Consider the following 22,817-nt stretch of genomic DNA (forward strand, 5'->3'; position numbering starts at 1 on the left):
TGTAGGCAAACTAAGGCCCGGGGGCCGGATCCGGCCCAATCACCTTCTAAATCTGGCCGGCGGACAGTCCTGGAATCAGCGTGTTTTTACATGAGTAGAATGTGCCCTTTTATTTAAAATGCATCTCTGGGTTATTTGTGGGGCATAGGAATTCCCCCCCCCCCAAATATACTCTGGTCCCCCACAAGGTTTGAGGGACAGTGGACTGGTCCCCTGCTGAAAAAGTTTGCTGACCCCTGCTCTCAGGGCTTATCCGCACTTAACTTTTTCCTAGCTCTTTTCAAATCTTCACATTTAAGTGTGGTTTCCCCCCCTTCCCAGCAAAACATACTTTAGCGCTCGGTCAGTTCGGATTTTCCATGCTTTGCGGTTTGCTCCGATTGAGCTCGAAACAACCAGTTTTCCAGAGTGTGGATAAACCTTTAGTAAGAACTGGTTTAGGGCTGTGCGACACGAACTGGACGCTGAGCCAGCGGGGAGCCTTTTCAAATCCGGGTGAGGGAGGCTTTAGGACCCTGTCAGAAGCTTGCGCCTCCTTTCCAAAGTTTGGAAAGTCCGCTGGGGGGTGGCGAAGTCCACTGTTGGCCTCGCACAGGGCCCCATGTTACCCGAGTCCGCCACCGCCCTTCCTTTTACGCGTCGTTTTTGCAGAGCCGGAGTCTGAACGGACGACACCCGCTGCTGCGCTCCCAGCTTCTGCCGGCGCCACGTCGGGAAGAGAAGATGGGGAAAGCAGGGCGAGGATGGGGAGAAACATAGTGGGCATTTAGGGTTGCGGAGGAGAACTGGGGATATCCCTAGGTTAGTTGCATAAATGACTGCCCCGCTGGCCTTTACTGTTTGGCGCAAAAGCGCAGCAGGAGCGGGCGAGGGGGACGGAGGGAGAAAGCAGGGAAAGTCACCGAAACTTCCACTCTTTCCTAACCTTTTCTCCTACCAGCCCACACTTGGGAGCGGTGGGGATGTTGTAGGGAGGAGGGGGGGGGGGAGAGGGAGGATGGGCAGCCCACTGGAGGAGAGGCTCACAGAAGCTGGAGACAGATCGGTTTGCAACGCATGTGGAAATGGGCGCACTGCGCATCTTTACATTCGTGTAAGAAGAACACACAAGCACGCGCACAGCAGGCAGTGCACTCACCACCTCGCTCCCGAGACAGCCCCAAGGGAGATTGGCGTGTTGCACGATCTTAATTCAGATCACAGCCGTGCAAGCTGCTCACTCATCCCTCTAACTCTCCCTCCTCACTTTTTGCAACGTTTTGAAAGCTGATCTCTCTTTTCCCCACCCCCCTGCACCAGTTCATCCAGAGTGAAGGTAAAACCACACATAGGATTGCTTTTGATGAGTAGTCTGAATGGCTAGGAAATACATGAAAGTGAGAGACCTCTCCTTCCCCACCCCCCATTATTCCTGCTCTGAATGGATGGAGCGTCTCCACCCCCATCCAGTGTCCTGTGAGAAGCCAAGTTACAGGGAACCAGGCAGAAGGCCTTCTCGGTAGTGGCACCTGCCCTGTGGAACGCCCTCCCACCAGATGTCAAAGAGAAAAACAACTACCAGACTTGTAGAAGACATCTGAAGGCAGCCCTGTTTAGGGAAGCTTTTAATGTTTGATGGACTATTGTATTTTAATATTTTGTTGGAAGCCGCCCAGAGTGACTGGGGAAACCCAGCCAGATAGGCAGGGTATAAATAAATTATTATTATTCTTGCCTAGGTTTCAGAAAATGAAGGCCAGATTGCCTTTTTAGATAGAGATAAAGGTTGATTCCTAGCAGAAGAGTAGTGGCAAGTTCGTAAGTGGAAGGTCCTTTCATTGTAGCCTCCCCTCCCAGCCATGCCCCTTCTAAGACTTCTGCAATAATAATAATTAGGGTTGCATTGCCATGATCAATGCAGATCTCCACGTGTTGCCTTTCAGTTAGGGGTCCTATTTCCTGTGTGTGTGCGCATGGGCAGATGATTTGGAATGTTCCAATATCTTCTTTCAGAGCCACTTAAGTTGTCTCTTCCTTGAAGCCCCACTGCATGGAACAAATCTTGCACACTGTTCTCTTGAAGTGAAAGCACCTTGCATTTTCTGTGTCCCTTAAATGTTTCTTCACACACACCTTCTCCAGAGTGACCCTAGGAGCCAATCCTAACTCACCTCTTTCCATTCTGTTTGGTTATAATCAACACAAATGGTGAAAAGAGCTATTTTCATTGCTTAAACCCTCCCCAACCGCTTCCATGCTGTTTGGGAGGCTCTGGGACACTGGAGACAGAGACTGTGCTGGGACCTTCCTGCAGCAGGGCGTAATGGGTATTTTGGGTATTTGACCTCCTGTGATCCTTGACCACTGCTGCTTCTAGATGACCTGTTTATTGCACCATTTGCCCTGATATATTTGCACAACAATTTCAGGGGAACATAGATGTCATCAGCTGCTAATGGAACATTTATATGGTGCATGCTTTTATTTGTATGGCAAAAGCTTAGGTGACATTGCAGTGCATTGCCTCATTTCTTCCTGTATTGCAAAAAGTCTGATTATTGGGGGAAGTGGGTTCATTGCAGAAGAGAACCAAAACTGCTGCTGTGTGATTAATGGACTGCCCCCCCTCCCGGAATAAGGACAGTCTAGATTGAAGGACAGTCGATGCAGTTTGGAGGTTTCTCCCTTTCCCATTAGACTAGAACTCATAGATCTCCAATAAAGCTGAAAGTTGGATAATTGTAGTGCCTAATCCAACTATGGAACTTGCTCCCCCAGCAGGCAGGGATGGCCACAAACTTAGATAGCTTTAAAGAAGAGGATTAGACAATTTCATGGAGGAGAGGGCTATCAAAGGCTGCTAGGCATGATGGCTTTGTTCTACCTTCACAGCTGGTCAGTGAATCTGCCATGAAGGTGTCATGATTAGGCATGTCAGGGAATTCTGATGAAAACAGAAATGAGAGCAGAAATGGACAATGTTGGCTCATTTGCCCCCATATCTGCAATGGAAACCCCTCTAGCAGGTTAAGTCAGTGTTCCCTGTTGTTGCTGCTTTCAATCTACAAATTACGTCCCCTCTCCCCACCCCCCATTTGCATTGTGTTTTCTTTGCGTCAAAATGAATGGGGTGGAATGACTTAATGACAACGTAACGTAAGTAATTTATGTAATTTCACCACAGTGGACAGTAAGACGAATAACTAGGGTTGCCATACGTCTGGGAAAACACAGACATGTCCTCTTTTGGGGGTCAACCTGCCCATCAGGGTGGATTTGTACATTTTAAAGGAAATGTCCGGGATTTTTTTTGTTTTTGGCAGTGGCTTGGGCTGGGGCGGCTTGGGCTCAGGCTGCTCTTGCATGCTCTTGCCGCTGCCAGCCCGAGCCGGTGAAAGAGGCACATGGACGCTCTGCATGCCATGGCTGCTGACAGTCCAAGCTGAGGAAAGAGGTGCACCCACACACCTCTTTTTCCGGCTCAGGCTGTCCTCTTTTTTGCTCTTCAAAATATAACAACCCTAGAATAACACACTTTGGGGCAGAATGTGAACTGCAGTAGAATGGAGAAAGAGCTGCATGTGACAGATAATGAACATTTATCATTTATCCCACTTTCCTTTCTCTATGTGGAACCAATAGCAGTTTTGTGAAAACATCGCACAACACAGAATCATGGTGATCTCATTGTATATTTTATTTATTTTGCTTCAGATAGCTCTCTAAGCATCTCACAAGTGCCTTCTTTGCATTAAAAACACATGGGATAAGTTATCGCAGGATCTTCTTATTCTTCTTTGGTGATCACTTGTAGTCGAGTAAGATTGTCTTACATAAACACAGTTTTAATAATCAGTCCGTAGGTGACTGTTCAGGCCAATTCTGGATCCACATGTCCTTCCACAGTGGGGACATTGGTTTCCGGGTGGGAGCTGATCATGGTGTGGATTTGCCAAGCGTGCCTTCCTCTTAGCACGTTTCTCCCTTGCATTCTGAGTTCAAGTGTCTTCGAAGCCTTTGGTAAAGCCTGTTCCCCAACTGGAGCGCTTGCAGGCCAGTGTTTCCCAGTTGTCGGTGTTTATAATATATTTTTAAAGATTTGCCTTGAGACAGTCCTTAAACCTCTTTTGTTGACCACCAGCATTACACTTTCCATTTTTAAGTTTGGAATAGAGTAGTTGCTTTGGAAGACGATCATCAGGCATCCACACAACATGACCAGTCCAACGAAGTTGATGTTGAAGAATCATTGCTTCAACACTGGTGATCTTTGCTTCTTCCAGTACACTGATATTAGTTTGCCTGTCTTCCCAAGTGATGTGTACAATTTTTGGGAGACACTGCTGATGGAATCTTTCAAGGAGTTGGAGATGGCATTTATAAGATTCCATCAACGCTGTCTCCGAAAATTTTTACAAATAAGGCCAAAGAAGTGGGACAATGGGGAACGGGATGGGTGTCAAGGATAGGGCTTGGGTAGAAATTTGTGCTCTGACAACTGTTGTGTTACGTGCATGTCCCAATTATTATCTGTGAAATGCTGGAAGAATGGTCAGCAGTGAAGAGGAACAGGACAAGACCAGAAGACTCGAAATCAAAATAACTCTGGGTGGGAGAATGAGAGAGGGGAGAGATACTTTTGGAAGGAGTTTGAGATCTTTGGGTATCACAGAGGTGGCTCACACATGATGTTCATCGCTTGACATTGTAAATCTATGCCTAGTTAGAACAAGGGTATGGGAGTCAGCTCAGAACATACCACTTTACAGAACGATTCAAAGAGCACGACGTCAATTTAGGAGGACTTCTCAGACTTGGGCATCTTGAGCAGGGAAGGACTTTTAGCATATGGATGTTGTGTATCCTCAGGGGCTGATGGTTGGCACTTCGATTATCTGGTGAGAAATATTCATCCAGAAGATGATGTACATAATCAGGCACCCAAGACCGACTCCGAGTGCTGTGTGAGCCAATATGAGTGCCAGCCTGGAGGTTCGTCGAGCGCTTATGTAATTTCCATTTTGGTTGGCGTTTTGGGTCTGGGGAGAAAGAGAACAAACTGGATCAGGGGAGGAGCAGGGGAGGAACCTGTACCCTTCCAGTTCTTAAGACTACAGGGTCATGCTGGCTGGGGCTGATGGGCATTAAAGGATGGCTACCCCCACCCTGGGACGCGGGTGGCGCTGTGGGTTAAACCACAGAGCCTAGGATTTCGCATAGTGCGAAATCAGACACCCATGTATAAAGTAGTAACTTTCCCCAGTCTGCAGGGGCATAACTGACCACTGTAACATCATGGTAAGTGAAGAACCATCTCTCGAACCAAAGATACAAGGCGGAGGTTCGATTCTCCTTGCTGCTTGACAGGAGGTTCCAGATGATTATCTGGTCCAGTGGTAACATGCAGTACTGTCATGGTAAACATTTCCTCTTGTCAAAATGCAATATTTTCTGATTTATCCACACTCCCAGATGCAGTAACTTAACGTATCAGCAAAACCCAGACAAAAGAAACATTCAGAACAGTGCTGCACACAGCAAATAGTTCCAACTATGGAATTCACTCCCTCAAGAGGGAGTGATGGCTTGGGTGGCTTTAAAAGAGGATTTTAAGGTGGTTAAGACTGAATAGTGGCTACTAGCCACAATAAAAGGGACGCGGGTGGCGCTGTGGGTTAAACCACAGAGCCTAGAACTTGCCAATCAGAAGGTTGGCGGTTTGAATCCCCGCGACGGTGTGAGCTCCCGTTGCTTGGTCCCTGCTCCTGCCAACCTAGCAGTTCAAAAGCACATCAAAGTGCAAGTAGATAAATAGGTACCGCTCCAGTGGGAAGGTAAATGGTGTTTCTGTGCGCTGCTCTGGTTCGCCAGAAGCGGCTTAGTTATGCTGGCCACATGACCTGGAAGCTGTACGGCGGCTCCCTCGGCCAATAAACCGAGATGAGCGCCGCAACCCCAGAGTCGGCCACTACTGGACCTAACGGTCAGGGGTCCCTTTACCTTTACCTTTAGCCACAATAACCAGCCATAGTCACTAATTGTTGCTGGGAATTTCAACTGGGGAGGGGGCTGCTATGCTCCTGTCCTGCTTGCAAGCTTCCAGTGCACATCTGGTTGGCCACTGTGAGAACAGGATTCTGGACTGGAAGGGCCATTGGCTTGGCCCAGCAGGCTTTCCTTAGGCTGTTATGGATTCATGGGTGGCATGCCACAGCTCAGATAAAACGCAGAGTGGGGCTCTGTTCCATGAAAACAGTTGCCACCATAAGCGTGCTTGCCTTTAAGCTTCCACGAGCTTCTCTCTTTGTTTTGCTGCAACATATTGTCTCAGCTACCAGGGCTGGGCCTAGACATTTTGCTGCCCGTGAACCAGACGGCACCGTCGTATTTCAGTGTATGGAATCCAGCTATACTAGCAACAGCATCTTGCTTCAACACAGGTGATGGTACGGTGTCCTCAGCCTAGATCAGGCATAGGCAAACTCAGCCCCCCAGATGTTTTGGGACTACAACTCCCATCATCCCTAGCTAACAGGACCAATGGTCAGGGATGATGGGAATTGTAGTCCCAAAACATCTGGAGGGCTGAGTTTGCCTGTGCCTATGCCTGGCCTAGATTGTCTCAGAGACCTTAGCTACAAGGGAGATAGCTGGGTATTTTGCCCTGTGTGAACCCTTGAGGGAGAAGCCCCCACCCAGTTTCCCTCTGAGTAGTCTAGATTGTCTCAGAGGAAAACTGAGTGGGGGCTTTCCCCTCGAGGGTTCACACAGGGCAAAATACCCGGCTGGCTCCCCTGTAGCTAAGGCCCTGTTTTAGCTCTAACTAGGGTACTCTCAGCACCAGTGTTTTTTTCCCACCTCAGCTGGATCTCACTAGAACTGAGTTCCGACACTCTCAGGTGGGTGCCATTGTCATCATAAGAGAACAAGGGAGGCTTTCGTGGTGAGTTCCAGCGCCTCTTTTTCTAGAAAAATAGCACCCTTAAGAAGTTACAGTCCCCAGGATTCTTTGGGGGAGGGGGAAGCCACGACTGTTTAAAGTGGTATGAAACTGTTTTAAGTGTATGGTGCAGATAGGGCCTTAGGTGTCCTTTAAGGTCCCTCCAGCCCTCTCTCAAACACTCACTCAGCTCCCACTTACCTGTATCGAGTATGCAAGGGCAGCAACACCCAAGGGGAGGCAACAGCAGATCATGGTGAAGATGGAGTACGCCAGGTAATCCGGTTCACGGCTGGGCTGCAAGGAACTGATGACGATGGTTTGCGAAGTTTGTGCTATGCTGGCTGGACCATAGTAAGGGGTGTACTGGTGCGGCATAGCGGGAGTTCCTCTGCTGCCCGTGGTGGGTGCCATCCCAGCAGAAGGATCAGGCTCCTCGTTCTTTTCAGAGTAGGGCGGTGGATTATCCATGTGCAGAGCATTTTCGTTCATCCTCTCATATTTGATGTCACTCATGGTGCAGGTCCTGCTCTCCTCCGTTCTCCACTGGCTTGCTGTTCTGCTAGAGAAGTCTCTCTTCCTTTTCTTTCGGTATCCCTGCTTCTTGGGTTGTCTGCTGCGTGACCTGCAGTCCCCGTCTCTCCTCGGCCGGTTGCACCTCCAGCCCTTTCCCCTCCCCTTTCCCCTCCTCCTGCCGTGGTACCAGACCCACTGCTCTGAATATTCTTTCAGAAGAGTCCTTGCTCTATAACCTAGGCTGATCTGCTTGGCTCTCTTCCTTTAGGGGAGCTGTGTGCAATGCTCTGCCCTTGGACAACTGGGCACCGTGGTCCTCCCTCCCACCCTGCAAAATGTGTGGGTGTTTGGAATGAGGAATTAGATAATGAATAACCCCAGCCAATTGATACCGAATGTAGAAACGCCAGGGAGCATTTGATATCCCCTTATCCTTCCCTAGGAATGGGGGATAAATTAGTTTTTCTCTGCATTTTAATGCAGAACTACCTAAACTGTACTTCTGAAACCAATATACACTTCTCCAGATTTTGCAAAGCAGTTCTGCAACCAAACAATATCCATATATTAGGGTGAGAGGTGCCAAAAAACTTATGCTTCAGTAAAAATGATATACAAAACTGCATTATACGTTGGGAGAAAATTGCTTGCAGAAATATGTGCATTAGTCAAAATGTGTTTATTGAGAGAAATTAAGACTGAAATGCTGGTATAGATAGATAGATGATAGATATAGATAGATAGATAGATAGATAGATAGATAGATAGATGATAGATAGATAAATAGATAGATAGATAGATAATTTATTACAGTTGGAGACCAGCTTATAAAACACACTTGGGGTTACAATCCCAGAAGGAAAACAAATATTTAAAACAATGTACAACAATAAATTTAAAATAAATGCGATCAGCGTATAGACACTTAAAACTTTAAGATAAGCTACTGCAGAGAGATGACCCAGAGTCACTCATGGAGCAGAGTTTGGGGATTTTCTTAATGAACTAGTTTGAGTCAGAGGATGGTCTGTGCCTGCAGATCTGTACACAGAATCTGGCAACCATCCGGGTCGTCATATGATCTTTGCCTAACAGGAAAAGGTCTAATTTTTGCTTTTCTGGGAGGTCAGCGAGCCTCACCAGCAGGGGATCAATGGTCTCACTGCATGCCTCTTCATAAAAGGGACATCTAAAGAACAAGTGCTCTGGGCTTCCAGAACAGGTGCAAAGTCTCTGAGCATTTGGGGCTTTTTAAAAGGATCCTTCCAGGACCGTCGAGGGCAGAGCATTTTTGGATACGAGAAAGAAGAGATATGCTGCCAGAGCGGCTATATCTCTCTTGATTTCTCATATATATATATATGGCATGAGGTTTTGAAAAAAAGAAACTACAAATTGCTGCAGAAATATGGAGAACTGAACTTAAGTTTGGAGAAATGAGAAACTTGGGTCACGGTCACACTACACATGCAAAGCACTATTTTACCACTTTAAACAGTCATTGGTTTCTCCCAAAGGCCCCCCCCCCGTTTATTAAGGGCGTTGAGAGTTCTTTGGAGACTGATTCTCCCCTCCCAGAGCTACAATTCCCAGCAGGGGTGCCAACTTGAATAAAATATGGGGAGGGGGGCAGGTAAGTCCCACTCACATAATCAATCACATGTCATGGCACTCACCCACCATTTGAATGGGAATTCCCTTCAACTTTGGGAGGGGGTGGTCCCCTGAAATATATATATATATATATATATATATATATATATATATATATATATATGCTTTCGTAGATTTTCACGGGTACAGGAATGCAGGTTTTGGTGTCCTCGGGTGTCTTCCCGTGTAAAAGTTGGGGTGTCTAGGCGACGTTTCGACGAGGTCTCACTCGTCATCTTCAGGCTGGTGCTTTCGGCTTCTTGTTACTGGAACAGAGCGGGATCTCAATGTTTGAGTTCCTATAAATACTGTAGAGGGGGTGTGGTGTCTAGCCTCCAATGTTCTGGGCAGAGAGGAAGTTCCCAGGCTAGTGTGCCTTTTCTTCTTTTGTTCCTTAATTACTTGAGAGATACCTTGAGTGATTTCTTGAGTGATATCCTGAGTACCACTTAGGTGGGTCATTAGGTGTGGATTAGTTGCTAAAGTCTTTGTGTCTTGACCTCTTGAACTTTGTGAAGAGTTTTCCTGAGAAGATGGCTGTATTGCACTTAGTTGTGCTTTGGCTTGGCTTCGTGTATAGGGGCGAGCTGTGGTTTTGTGGCTTGTGTCAGCCAGATCTGTGTAGGGATTGCAGGGGGGTGCAGCATCCGGAGGTGCCACCATGGACTGGCTACTGGATGGTGTCAGTAATTCATCTGTGGAGAGGGTCTGGGTTTGGGTCTGGTGTGGTTGATTGGTGTTGGCGTTCTGTGTGCCTCTGGATCTGGTGTCAGTTTTTGTGGGGAGGGCTAATTTCCAGATGTCTGGCAAGCGGGATGTGTCGTCACGCTTGTTCATGTTGTGAGGGTGTTTCTCTATCTCGATGGCTTCCATGATTATTCTCTTGTGGTGATGTTCCGTGTTAAAGAGCAATTTGGAATCTGCAAAATTAATTTCGTGTCCTGTTTCTTTCATGTGTTGGAAAAGAGAGGAAGTTTTTTCTTCTTTTTTGACGGCATTCTTGTGTTCTGCGATACGTGCATTTATTCATCTGTTTGTTTGTCCAATGTACGTGGCTGGGCAGACTTTGCAGGGTATTTCATAGATCCCTTGGTTTTCCAACTGGATTTTATCCTTGGGGTTTCTGAGGATATTGGCTATTTTTTGGTTGGTGCAAAAGGCTGTTTTGATATTGTGTTTATGGAGGATTTTGCTAATTTTATCTGTAGTGCCCTTGATATAAGGAAGGAGGGCCATGCCATTGTTTTCTTCTGTGTCTTGGTTTTTGGGGGGTGTTTCCTTTTGGATTAGCTTCGTAATCCTGTTTTGCTGGTATCCATTGGCAATTAACACATTTGAGAGATTCTGTAACTCAGTTGTCAAGTGGTCTTTGTCAGCCAGGCGTTTGGTTCTGGAGATGAGAGTCTTGGCTACGGAGTTTATTTGTGCAGGGTGGTGGTGTGATTGTGCATGTAAGTAGCGGTTGGTGTGTGTTTTTTTCCGGTAGATAGTGTGTCCTAGGGAGCCATCAGGTTTTTTGTAGATTAGGACGTCAAGGAAGGGAAGTTGGTTGTTGGCTTCTATTTCCATAGTGAATTGTATTTTGGGGTGTAAGTTGTTGAGATGTGTGAGGAAGCTTCCTCTCTGCCCAGAACATTGGAGGCTAGACACCACACCCCCTCTACAGTATTTATAGGAACTCAAACATTGAGATCCCGCTCTGTTCCAGTAACAAGAAGCCGAAAGCACCAGCCTGAAGATGACGAGTGAGACCTCGTCGAAACGTCGCCTAGACACCCCAACTTTTACACGGGAAGACACCCGAGGACACCAAAACCTGCATATATATATATATATATATGAGCAAAGGGACTTTGGCCCTTAGGAGTTGGCTCCCGCAATTCCCCCTGACAGGGTCGGCCTGGACTTGCTGCCTCCTCAGCAGTCAATCGCCAATGTTGCCTCCACCTCAGCCTCTTGGCAAATAGGAGCTCCTGCTGGGATCCTCCCAGCCCTTTGTTCCTTCACCCCCAACCCTTCTCAATGTTGATTTGATTCCCTCCCTTGTTCCTGGTGCAGATCTTCATCCCCCCTTCCTTTCATTTTTGCAGTTTGCCTCAGGTGCCAAAATGTCTTGGGACAGCTCTGTTTACCCCAGGGAAAGGGATTGTTAAACCAGAAGTCAGAGATTTGGGGCTGCCGGTCCTATGCTGTGGGACCTCCTTCCAGCAAAGATTCTGGCATCCCCACTTTTGATTTCAGTTTTCCCTTGGGTACTTTTGTTATTTTATGTTGACAGGTCTATGTGCCTGCTTGAAGCTTCTTTCTTTTTTCCTGACTAGCCAGGTATTGCTTTACGTTTTGTTGTCGTGAACCACCCAGAGGCTGCAGTATATAAATAAAAGGACATCTGGAGAGCTTTTGAGAACTAATGCTGAGTTTCCCTCCACCCTCCCCATTGCTTTTCCTTTTGTGCCTTTTAGATCGTAAGCCTGAGAGCTGAGATTGGTTTGTTTGGCTTTTATGAAATTTACCTGTGAGCTGCTCTGGGAGCTGTTTTTGGCTGAAGAACTGGGCAAAGGAATGATAAATCAATGCATGCAGATATAAATTAGCATCAATGGCAACAAGGAACCTCCATGCTTAGGGGCACAATATCTTAGAAGACCAATTACAGTGGGGGCGACAGTGAGGGATGGGATTTGTCTTTATGCCCTGCTTGCCACCTTCTAGAAGAAGGGATGGGAAATCCCCGGTGGTCCTCCAGTTGGTGCTGGATTCCACCTCTTATCAGAGATGAGGAGAGTCAGAGTCCAACAACAAGCCAAGGGACAAAAATTCCCCTTCTCTGTTCCAGAAGCTTCTGAGCAACACATCTGGGAAGAGAGCCTTGTTCTGGACAGCTGTCTGATGCAATAGCTCCTGTGATGCAACAGGAGACTTCTTATCATAGCTATAATGAAACTTGTTTTCCATAAATTCGGTGACATTATATTCAGGGTCATTAACCAGCAGTCCGTTCCTAGTTGCACTTCCCCCTTTATCTCCTCGCAGTCGTGACTTTTGGATTGAACGTGGAGGTCTCAGGCTACAGGATCAAGTGAAAAGACCTCCCCCCAATACAAACCATTGGTGCCTGCTGTCCAGTGGAACTGGTAGGGCAGAATGCAGGCAGACCCTCACTAGGTGGCAGTAAATGACTTACTCCAAGTATGACCATTGATCCATCTAGCTTAGTATTGTCTACACTGATTGGCAGTGACTCTCTAAGGTTTCAGGCAGGGTTCTGTCCCAGGCTTACCTGAAGATGCTAGGGATTAAAACTGGGCTCTTCTGAAACAAAGAATTTATTTATGTATGCAACAACAGCGGCAAGAGTCTTGATAGCACAAGGATGGAAGAATGAGGAAACCCCGACAAAAGAACAGTGGGAAGAGAAATTGATGAACTATGCAGAACTGGTCAAACTGACATACAAACCGCCAGATAAGAACAACTGTGACTTTAAAGAAGAACGGAAACTTTTCACAAATTACTTAAAAAGACAACAAAATGAATTGGACTCCTTGGCAGGTTTTGAATAAACATATACAAATGTATTGATCGATAACATGGTAGATAATGTGAGGATCTGTATAATTTTATAACATGCAGAGAATAATATGGGTTGAGAAATCAGAGAGAAGAGCTGAGGGAAGTCTCTTGGGGGGGAGGATTTGAGGGGGCGGAATGGGAAAAAATAATGAATATGATATGTTTTGATATGTTGTTATGTTGAAATTGCTAATAAAAACCTTTTTTAAAAACCTGGGCTCTTCTGCATGTAAGCAGATGCTTTGCCACTGAGTTACGGTCTTTTCTCTGATCAGATCTCCCTTGCTTTAAAAAAACCAACAAGTTAGCGCATAAAAAGATTCTTGCTGGAACAGGCCAACGGTGCTGATGTTTTCTGCCATCTATCGTCAAAGAGTAGGTAGGAATGTAAATAAAGATTGTTTGTGATACTGTGCGGCTGTGTTTATAGCCCATCAAAATGGCTCCCTCCAGCGTGTAACATGCAGGATTTATTGCTTCCAAAGGCCTGTATTTAGTTTAATATGATGGTTAAAGTAAGACATAAACAAGCTGTCTTAGGGCTGGGCTGCTTTGCTGTGCAACTGGAGATGAGGAACGGTTTAAACATTCCCGAGATACTGCATTTTGAAGCCAGAGCTGGATTATGACCTTGAGAGCTTCTCTGCACTGAAGAGATTATAGTGCCCCCTGCAGATAGGTAATAAAAAATAAAAAATAAACACTAAAATAAAAAAGATTTTTTTTTTTTTAAATGACACAAAACTTACATGTATGCTACAATTAAAATAGCTTCTTTTTTCTCGGTTTTCTGATTTCCAAATTCCGGATAAGTTCATTGAAGTCACTTGTCAAAACATGTCTGATTCCATACAGAGTACGGAAAGTGAATTAAGTTGGCCCCACAACATGGTTGCTCTCTGAGGAGTTTTCCCCCCCTAGGTGAGGAAAAGAGTGTTCAGATGTACAGTTATTCATCATCAACATCAGAAAATGATGATTACTTCTTCTGAAATAACAAATGCCAAATTCTTTCCCCCCCAAAATAGGGTTGCCCTTATTTTGCTGCTGCCCTGAGTGTGTGTTTAATCTGTTTATTGGGTAATCCAGCACCGTTTGAAGCATACCTGAAATGATCCAAGTTCTCTTAGGATAAGGTTACCAGATTTTTTTCAAAGAATCTGAGGACACACTTTTTTTTTAAAAGAGAAAAAAAGTTATTTTTAAAAAGTTTTTTTTTAAAAAAATAAAGAAGTAATAACTTCTCTTCTGTGGTCTCCTCTGTTGCGCTGCCTTCCTCTGGGCCTGCTCTCTTGGAGTGCTAGCTGCTGTGGAGTAGACTCGGGTTGGGCCTGGGCTTGGCCATGTGTCCTTGCCCTCCCAGTGCTCTTCTACCTCTCCCCAGTGTTGGTGGCAGCAGCAGCAGCGTGGCAAGGTAATAATAATAATAATATTTTTTTAAAAATTATATCCCGCCCTCCCCAGCCAAAGCGGGGCTCAGAGCGGCTAACAACAGTAAAAATAACACAGTTTACATAAAATCACAATCAATTAATTGAAATACATTCTAAAATCAATTCATTCTAAAATCAATTCAAAATCAAATTAATGGCAACCATTGGGCTAGAGTGCTATGAGGATTACAGAATGAGGGGGGGTCAGACTGCACCTTGGCCAAAGGCCTGGTGGAACAGCTCTGTCTTGCAGACCCTGCGGAAAGATGTCCCTAGTGACAGAGCGTTCCACCAGATCAGGGCCACAATCTCCTTCCACTTTCTCTCTCTTCCTTCTCCTTCTCCTCTCCTCCTTCTCCCTCCGTCGGCTCCAGGGTTTTCCTGGCCCTGGAGTGCTGCTGGGCAGTCGGCTGGGTGACTGGGCACTCTCGCTCCCAGCTCAATTTGGGTTGTGTGTGTGTGTCTTTCAGTGGTTCTCCCAGTTGACGTGCTGGGCGTTCCTGGTTCCCCCTTGGCAGTGGCAGTCTCAACAGCCCGGAGCCAGTCTGGTGGCGCAGTTGGCTCTGGCTGGCTTCAGGAGCTGCTCATTGCCATGGTGCCCGCCATTTTGCCTCACCAGAAGTCCCCATATGTCTTGTGCCATTGAGCCAACCACACAACATTCATTCCCTACTAATAAATCTACAACACTTAAAATATAAATCCGGGGACATTAAATGAAATCCAGGTACATTCCGGGGACGGATTTTGTCCGGGGACAGATTTGTAAATCCGGGGACTGTCTCCGGGAAACAGGGACATCTGCTAACCATATCTTAGGATTCCCTATGAAATTATCTGAAAGCTTTTGCTGATTCACTGGTAGAGATAGAAAATAAAGCAGGAACCCTGGCCATGCAACCATTTTAAGGGAGAATATTTGCATGCCACATTATGTTCAGTTACCTCCACTGTTTCAGCTCTGTCTTAATGAAGCCAATTAGCTTAATGAGATTGTTTTCCAGGAGACAGGGGCTATTTGAAACAATGCAGACTCCCATGTGCTTCCATATGCCATTTCACCCCTTTGCATTATTTAGATTTAAGAGGCTCCTGAGCCAGGGAATGAAATAGTGACTGGCAGAATCTCTCATTTTATGTGATTTACTTGGAACCCAGAAGCTGCGTAATAAGCCCCTTGCAAAACTGATAAAGAGGATAACTGCTTCTGTAATGCATAATGTGGTACTATTAGCAAACTGGTTTTTATGGCTTGCTGCCCTTGCCAGCATCACCTTTGTTCTTGTCTTCCTAGCAACACTTGCAGCAAACAGCTTGATATACAAAGCAATGGGGGCAAAGGATAGCCCTGCCACAACTCATGGTGAATGGGAGGAAATCTCTGAAGCTAAACTGGTATGTTAACATATAGAATAAGAGAACAAGAAGAACATATGTTTAAAGAAGATTGGAAAACGTTTGTGGGGGGAAATTGTGTATATTTGAAAATGTGGGCAGCATTAAGATAAATTTAACAGTGTAAATAAGTTTTGATGGATGTAACACAGTGGTACCTCGGGTTACATATGCTTCAGGTTACATACGCTTCAGGTTACAGACTCTGCTAATCCAGAAATAGTACCTCGGGTTAAGAACTTTGCTTCAGGATGAGAACAGAAATTGTGCTCCGGCGGCAGCGCGGCAGCAGCAGGAGGCCCCCTTAGCTAAAGTGGTGCTTCAGGTTAAGAACAGTTTCAGGTTAAGAACGGACTTCCGGAACAAATTAAGTACTTAACCTGAGGTACCACTGTAATGGAATACTCAATGGTTTAGTTTACATAAAATATGCAGGGATTTATGTTATGCAAAATGAACTATGGAAAGAGAAGAAGGGAAGTCATTGATAATTTAAGGATGTAAAAATGAATATTCTAAAATGTAAAACAGAAAATTTAATATAAATTATGGAAAAATAAACAAAAATAAACTGGTATTTATCAAATGCTTGAGGTGTTCAGTGGAAGGCTCTGCCCCCCTGGAGGAAACCCAGGAAGCATCTCCTGTGTCACAATAAGGGGTAGCTTCTGTCCTGGCCAGCAGGAGTGCCAACTTGGCCAGCAACCATGGGTGCCCAGGGCTGTGGGTGCCATGCAGCGTGCATGGCCCTGGCACCAAAATTTGTGGGTGCCCAGCCCCTTCATGGGGAATTTTGTGGGTGCTCAAGCACCCAGGGGCCCGAATGGAGTTGGCCCGAATGCTGGCCAGGAACGGGCAAGTTGTCAATTTTGGTTCTCCAGGTTCTTTATTTTTCCAGTCCTAAATTTGGTTCTCCACATTTCTGCAACAATTTTATTTTATTTTTTAAAATCCTCATGAAAATTCACCCATACTTTAGTGTGAATTTCTCCCAAGAAACATAGTTCCGTATTCTGTTTGGACTAATGCACACATTTCTGCAAGTAAATTCTCACAATATAATGCATCTTGGGGGTCATTTGGAACTGCCTCCCGCACTCTCTAAGACCTCAGCCCCAAGGTCCTTTCCCTGCAGCAGGATTGCTGCCGAAATGATGGCTTCAAGCTGAGCAGCTGGAACTCATTCAGCCTGTTATCAAGGCAAGCAAATCCTCCCTTGCTGGGAGCTGGCTGCTGCCGGAGAACAGCTTTTGCCAAGATCCTCTACCAAGGCTGGACTTACAGCCTTGCTGGCAGCAGAAGGAGGACGGCACTGAGATATATTAAAAGGAAAGCAAAGTATGGGTCAATTTGACTCTGGTGCAGAATTAGGAATTCATTGGAGTGAATAAACATGTATTGCATGTATGCCATTACTGCGGCCCATGTTTTGTTAGCCCCCAAATGGAAAACGAGTGAGGTCCCAACCAAAGAAGAGTGCCAACTTCAGTTGACAGAATATGCACAGCTTGCAGACTTAATGTATAGAATAAGAGAACAAGAAGAACATACGTTTAGAGAAGATTGGAAAACGTTTATTGAATATATGGGAAATAACTGTGCAAAGCTGAAAATGCTGGCAGCACTAAGATAAATTCAACTGTGTAAATAAGTTTTGATGGACGTAATAATGGAATACTGAATGGTATAGTTTCTGTAAAATATGCAGGGATTTATGATATGTAAAATGAACCACGGAAAGAGAAGAAGGGAAGTCATTGCTATCTTAAGGATGTAAAAATGAATATTCTAAAATGTAAAACAGAAAATTCAATAATTTTTTTTAAAAAATGCATCTTTGAGGGCTGCTTATATAGGTACAAAGGTTGTGTCCCCCCCTGTCCCCCCGCTCTGCTGGGCAGCAGCAAGATATCAGGGGTTCCAGACGCTGAGCCATGGTTGAGAATCAAGATGCAGCAGAGACTATAATATCTTTAAGAAGTTTGGTTTATTCTACACTGGAAGCTTTCAATGGGGGGAGTGCAGAGTTTATGGCATTTGCACCTTGCCATGTTCCCCACTGTGGCGCAGCATTGGAGTTCAAGGCATCTTGCACCCCATTCCGGTGCCTCTGCCCCAGATCTCCCATTGAATCCCCACAAAAACCCTGAGCGGTAGGTTAGGCTGAAAAGCCGTGTGTCATGAATATGTGTGTGTGTGCATGAGTGTGGTGCATTACAAATATGAACGATGCACAGTTTATCTTCAGTTCTTGTCATGGAAAAGCACCAGCCGGATGATGTTCAGAAGGAGGAATACAATCCCCATGCCAACTGCTGAGTGGCCCAACTTCAGTGCGTGCCTGGATTTTTGCTTTGCAACCACGGTCCTTCCCATGCGGTTGGCATCTCGGGTCTGGGGAGAGAGATAAGTGAAAGTGCCTGGGATGAACTGGATAGAATAAGAAGAGTTTGGATTTGATATCTCGCTTTATCACTACCTGAAGGAGTTTCAAAGCGGCTAACATTCTCCTTTCCCTTCCTCCCCACAACAAACACTCTGTGAGGTGAGTGGGGCTGAGAGACTTCAAAGAAGTGTGACTAGCCCAAGGTCACCCAGCAGCTGCATGTGGAGGAGCAGGGAAGCGAACCCAGCTCACCAGATTACAAGTCCACCGCTCTTAACCACTACACCACACTGGCTCTGGATAACCACCACACTGGTTAACCTTTCATCTCTGGCCTGGCCCATTGTCCAAAGCGTACCAAGGGCACTCCAGCCTCACATGCACACCTGCCATACCTGCGCCATCTCCAACATCTCCACACCTTCCGTGAGAGACGTGGATCCTAAAGTAATGGTCCTAAAGCTTGCAAGCCCAACCTTGGAGGATGGGCAAGCTTGTTTTCTCCTGCTCCTGAGGGTGCGTCCTGAACCAATGGCTTCATGTTGCAAGAAAGGAGATTCTGACTAAACTTGATGACAGTAAGAGCTGTTTGGCGGTGGGATGGACTCCCACGAGAGGTGGTGAACCTCAATGGAGGTTTTTAAGTAAAGGTTGGATGGCCACCTGTCATGTATGACCCAATTGAGATTTCTGCATTCCAGGTGGTTGGACTCTTGGGGTCCCTTCCAACTTGTCAATTCTATGATTCTCAAGAATTTCAGCCCACAGAGTTGCCCCTTCACTCCAGGGCCTGCATACTTTTTTGTGCTATTCAAGAGGCTGTGCCCCACCCCACCCAATCTCCTGATGGCAGTAGGGCTGCTAAGACCAGGAACTGAAGAGTCAGCCTAGACCTCCTGCCTAGCTACTGTATGCCCCTCATGTCATGGCTGAATCTTGGACGTCTGTGTGGGCCCTGTCCCTCTTCCTTCACAATCTGGAAGCTGCTGGGTGGGGGGAGCAGCAGCCACAAGAACCCCCTCCCCTGATCAGAGACCCCTTAAGAGGAGTTAGGACAGAGCAACCAACCACAAGAGGCTCTTCCTTGCGGGGAACCACCAGGGTGCCTTTGAATACTCAGTTCCAAAGCATTTCCACTGCAGAGATTACAGGAGAAAGACAGAGACAGGCTGCAGCTTGAGCCATTGAAGGAGGCTGGACCAGGTCCCAGCTCCAGGCTTGCTTGCCTGCACCCTCTCATCTGCGGAAGCTGCACAACTCCAGGGGGAAAGCCCCCCATCACAAGGCTGGCGATGGTGGCCCTTCCTGTGGCATCCACACAATAAGCCAGTCAGGCTTTAAGGTGGGGAAGTCTTTGGTCCTGGATCTGTGCAGCTCCCGAGAAGGGCAGGTGGATTTTTCCTTTTTTGCTGCAATGGTCCAGCACAACTCACCCTGCTGGTTTTGACCCCAGAAAGGTACCGACCTGGGCTTCTCCTCACAGCCAAGAAAACCTTGACTACCCCACTCCCAGGGAGGGACCCAAGGACTCAAGGCAGCCAGACATTGCTTGAGGCAACTTTTGGTGGACTACAGCAGCAAGAGAAAGAAGGGCGTGGGCAAAAGGAAAATGACCAGGGTGGAGCATCCAAGATGGGTCTCAAGCATCACCCCTGCTTAGTCTGCTGTCCAGCTGCTCACTGCTGAAGGGCAACTTCAACTGCCTCCTCTTCCTTCCTTTATTTTAAGATGGGACTTGGGATGCAAAGTAGGACATCTGCTCCCTCAGCCAGGGTTCCTTTCATGCTCATGGAGTTGGGCTCCCTTGTAAGCATCCCCATAATTTATGCTTATGGTTATAATTCGGGGGAAATTCAATTGCTGACCTCGAAAAATTAGCTGATTGAAGTCTGGTACACAGCCTCGATGGTGAAAAGGACTAATCTGATTTGGGTGACAGGAGGCAGACAGAACTATGACTACTTTGCTGAAAAATGGGCCTTTTCATTAGGAACTCGTATAACAAGGACAGTCAAATCCATATACTTCGAGATCTTTATCTAGATAAGTTCAACATAGCAACCTTTATTTTTTAAAAATTATTATTATTATTACCTCAATGTTTGCTTTGGCTTTTGTTTTGCATTGTCTCTGCATGATTGGAAAATCTAATACAATGCACCATTGTATAATGTCATAAGAGGTGTAGATCAGGGGTTGGCAAGTGAGGATCTTGGTTCATCAAAGATAATGACCCCCCCCCGAGGAATGGACAATTGACTGAGGACAATGTGGGGAGCTTGGCCCCCTCTGGGAATGGAAGGCTCTGACTCACCTAAACGCAAACAAGCTTGAATTTAGTAAAAACTAAAGCTTAACTAGGGACGCAGGTGGCGCTGTGGGTTAAAGCCTCAGCGCCTAGGACTTGCCGATCGAAAGGTCGGCGGTTTGAATCCCTGCGGCGGGGTGCGCTCCTGCTGCTCGGTCCCAGCACCTGCCAACCTAGCAGTTCGAAAGCACCTCCGGGTGCAAGTAGATAAATAGGGACCGCTTACCAGCGGGAAGGTAAACGGCGTTTCCGTGTGCGGCTCTGGCTCGCCAAAGCAGCGATGTCACGCTGGCCACGTGACCCGGAAGTGTCTCCGGACAGCGCTGGCCCCTGGCCTCTTGAGTGAGATGGGCGCACAACCCCAGAGTCTGTCAAGACTGGCCCGTACGGGCAGGGGTACCTTTACCTTTACTTTTAAAGCTTAACTGTTTGCCTGGATATTTTATCATGAGGGAATCCCCTTGTGCCCATAACACTGCTTCCCTCCCTCCTTCCCTCCCTCTTTCTTGCACACTCACCTGTAGAGAGTAAACTAAGGCAGCAATACCAAGGGGTAGGCAGCAGCAGAGCATGGTAAAGATGGAGTAGCCCAGGTGATCGGGTTCATTGCAGGGTTGTACAGGTGTGATGGTGATGGTCTGTGGTGGCTGAAGGACGGGATCTACTGTGGACCCTGCACCAGGTGGGGAATAATAAACTGGGTATGGGGGTTGGAAAGGGGGAGGTGCCCCATAGCCCATGTGGGGTGTCCCATAATCCATGGGTGGTGCTGGCCCAGCAGGCGGGATCAGTGGATCGAACACTTGTGAGGGTTCTTCTCCAGATGGGAGAATAGGTGGCTTCTCATTGCTCATGGTGTTGACCTGGTCTTCTCCAGAGGGGATAGGTGGCTTCTCATTGCTCATTGTGTTCATCTGCTCTCCTCCTTCTATCCCACTTTGCAGTTCTGCAACAAGAGTTTCTTCTCCTTTCTCCATCCTTCTTCTGTTCTGGCTGCCCCGATGAGCTGATGGGTGACCTGCTGTCTCTCCGTCTCTCTCTCTCTCAGGTGGCACCTGACCAACCACTCTGAATCTTCTTCCTTCAGGATGCCTGCCTTTTGCAGTGAAAGGCTCTGGGCTCTTCTTCTTCTTTGCTCAACGGACTATTGGGTATCACTCGGGATCTTTGATTCGGTGACTTTCCTGTTTCTCACTATCTGGAAGGGAAGTGGGTAGAATGAGGGGTTAGGTAATGAATAATCCAAGCAAGCTGGTGTGGTTACTCGGTTAAAACAGGAAAGCAGTTCCCGTCAGTGAGGTGACTTTGGGCCAGCCATTGCCTCTCAGCCTAAGCCACCTCACAGGGTTGTTGTGGGAGGGGGAGAAACATTTTCACCCTCTTGAACTTCTTGGAGGAAAAGGTTGTACAGTGGTACCTTGGGTTAAGTACTTAATTTGTTCCGGAGGTCCATTCTTAACCTGAAACTGTTCTTAACCTGAAGTACCTTTAGCTAATGGGGCCTCCTGCTGCCGCCACGCCGCTGGAGCACAATTTCTGTTCTTATCCTGTAGCAAAGTTCTTAACCTGAAGCACTATTTCTGGGTTAGCGGAGTGTGTAACCTGAAGCGTATGTAACCTGAAGCGTATGTAACCTGAAGCGTATGTAACCCGAGATACCACTGTATATCTCTCCCCCCTCTTTTTTTCATTAATTTTTTATTAGGAATTTAAACAAAACATATTATCTTAAACATATATCATCCTTAATTTCCCCCCATTTCCCCTCCCTCCCATAAAACAACTCCCCTCCCCACCCCCCTCCGACTTCCCTCAGTTCCAATCTCTGATTTCTCTATAAAAGCTATTCTCTGCATTTTACAAAGTTGTATGGATCCTTCATTTGTCTAACTGGTTGTTATCGATAAAAAGTTTGTGAGTGTTTATTCAAAACCTGCCAAGGTGTCCAATTCACTCTGTTGCATCTTTAAGTACCTTACTTTGTAAAAGGTTCCCATTCATCTTTAAAGTCACAGTTATCCTTGTCCCGTAATTTACGTGTCAGTTTTGCCAATTCTGCATAGTCCATCAATTTCTCTTGCCATAGTTCTTTAGTCGGGGTTTCCTCAGTCTTTCATCCTTGTCGCATACATAAAGGTGTTTTTCAACTTCTTTGGCAGATCTTTCCCTGCAATCCCTAACAGAAATGCTTCGGGTTTTTTAACAAATGTTGGATGGAACATTTTCTTCAATTCATTGTATATCATTTCTTAAATTTTAAAAATTACATTACAGTCCCACCACATATGATAAAATGTCCCTGGAAAAGGTTGTATATCAATGTAATTAATAACGGTAACAATTACTATCATGCTAAAAGAAGACAATTAAAAGTAAATAAAAATACATTTCAGAGCAATGAAAGGCTCTTCACCACTTTCTGTATTACTTGACTATTCGATAACCCCGCCCTCCATTGATTAAAAAATACCAAAGGGGGAGCAATTCTTTTCCCAGGAGAAAATAATAATAATTGTCCTACAATATCAACTGCTCAAAATGGTCTTTTAGCAAGGCATGAAATAACAGCAGCAGCAGCAGCAACAACAAAAAATTATTTTTTGTACCCCGTCCATCTTATTGGGTTGCCCCAGC

General features: G+C 46.2%; 1 protein-coding gene and 1 long non-coding RNA gene across 2 annotated transcripts; both read right to left on the minus strand.

The window, feature by feature from the left end:
* Positions 1-3,652: 3,652 nt before the first annotated feature.
* On the minus strand, positions 3,653-7,731 carry LOC310850076 (trafficking regulator of GLUT4 1-like). Its single transcript, XM_083751186.1, has 2 exons — positions 7,121-7,731; positions 3,653-5,018 (listed from the first exon to the last, which is right to left on the minus strand). The coding sequence occupies exons 1-2, from the start codon at positions 7,433-7,435 to the stop codon at positions 4,845-4,847; spliced, it is 489 nt and encodes a 162-aa protein (XP_083607312.1). The 5' UTR covers positions 7,436-7,731; the 3' UTR covers positions 3,653-4,844.
* Positions 7,732-17,041: 9,310 nt separating this feature from the next.
* On the minus strand, positions 17,042-20,818 carry LOC310850092. Its single transcript, XR_014567217.1, has 2 exons — positions 20,702-20,818; positions 17,042-17,883 (listed from the first exon to the last, which is right to left on the minus strand). It is a non-coding gene; the product is annotated as an uncharacterized lncRNA (long non-coding RNA).
* Positions 20,819-22,817: the final 1,999 nt, after the last annotated feature.

This window comes from Podarcis gaigeae (assembly GCF_964106915.1).
Source record: "Podarcis gaigeae genome assembly, chromosome: 8".
Taxonomy (NCBI): Eukaryota; Metazoa; Chordata; class Lepidosauria; order Squamata; family Lacertidae; genus Podarcis; species Podarcis gaigeae.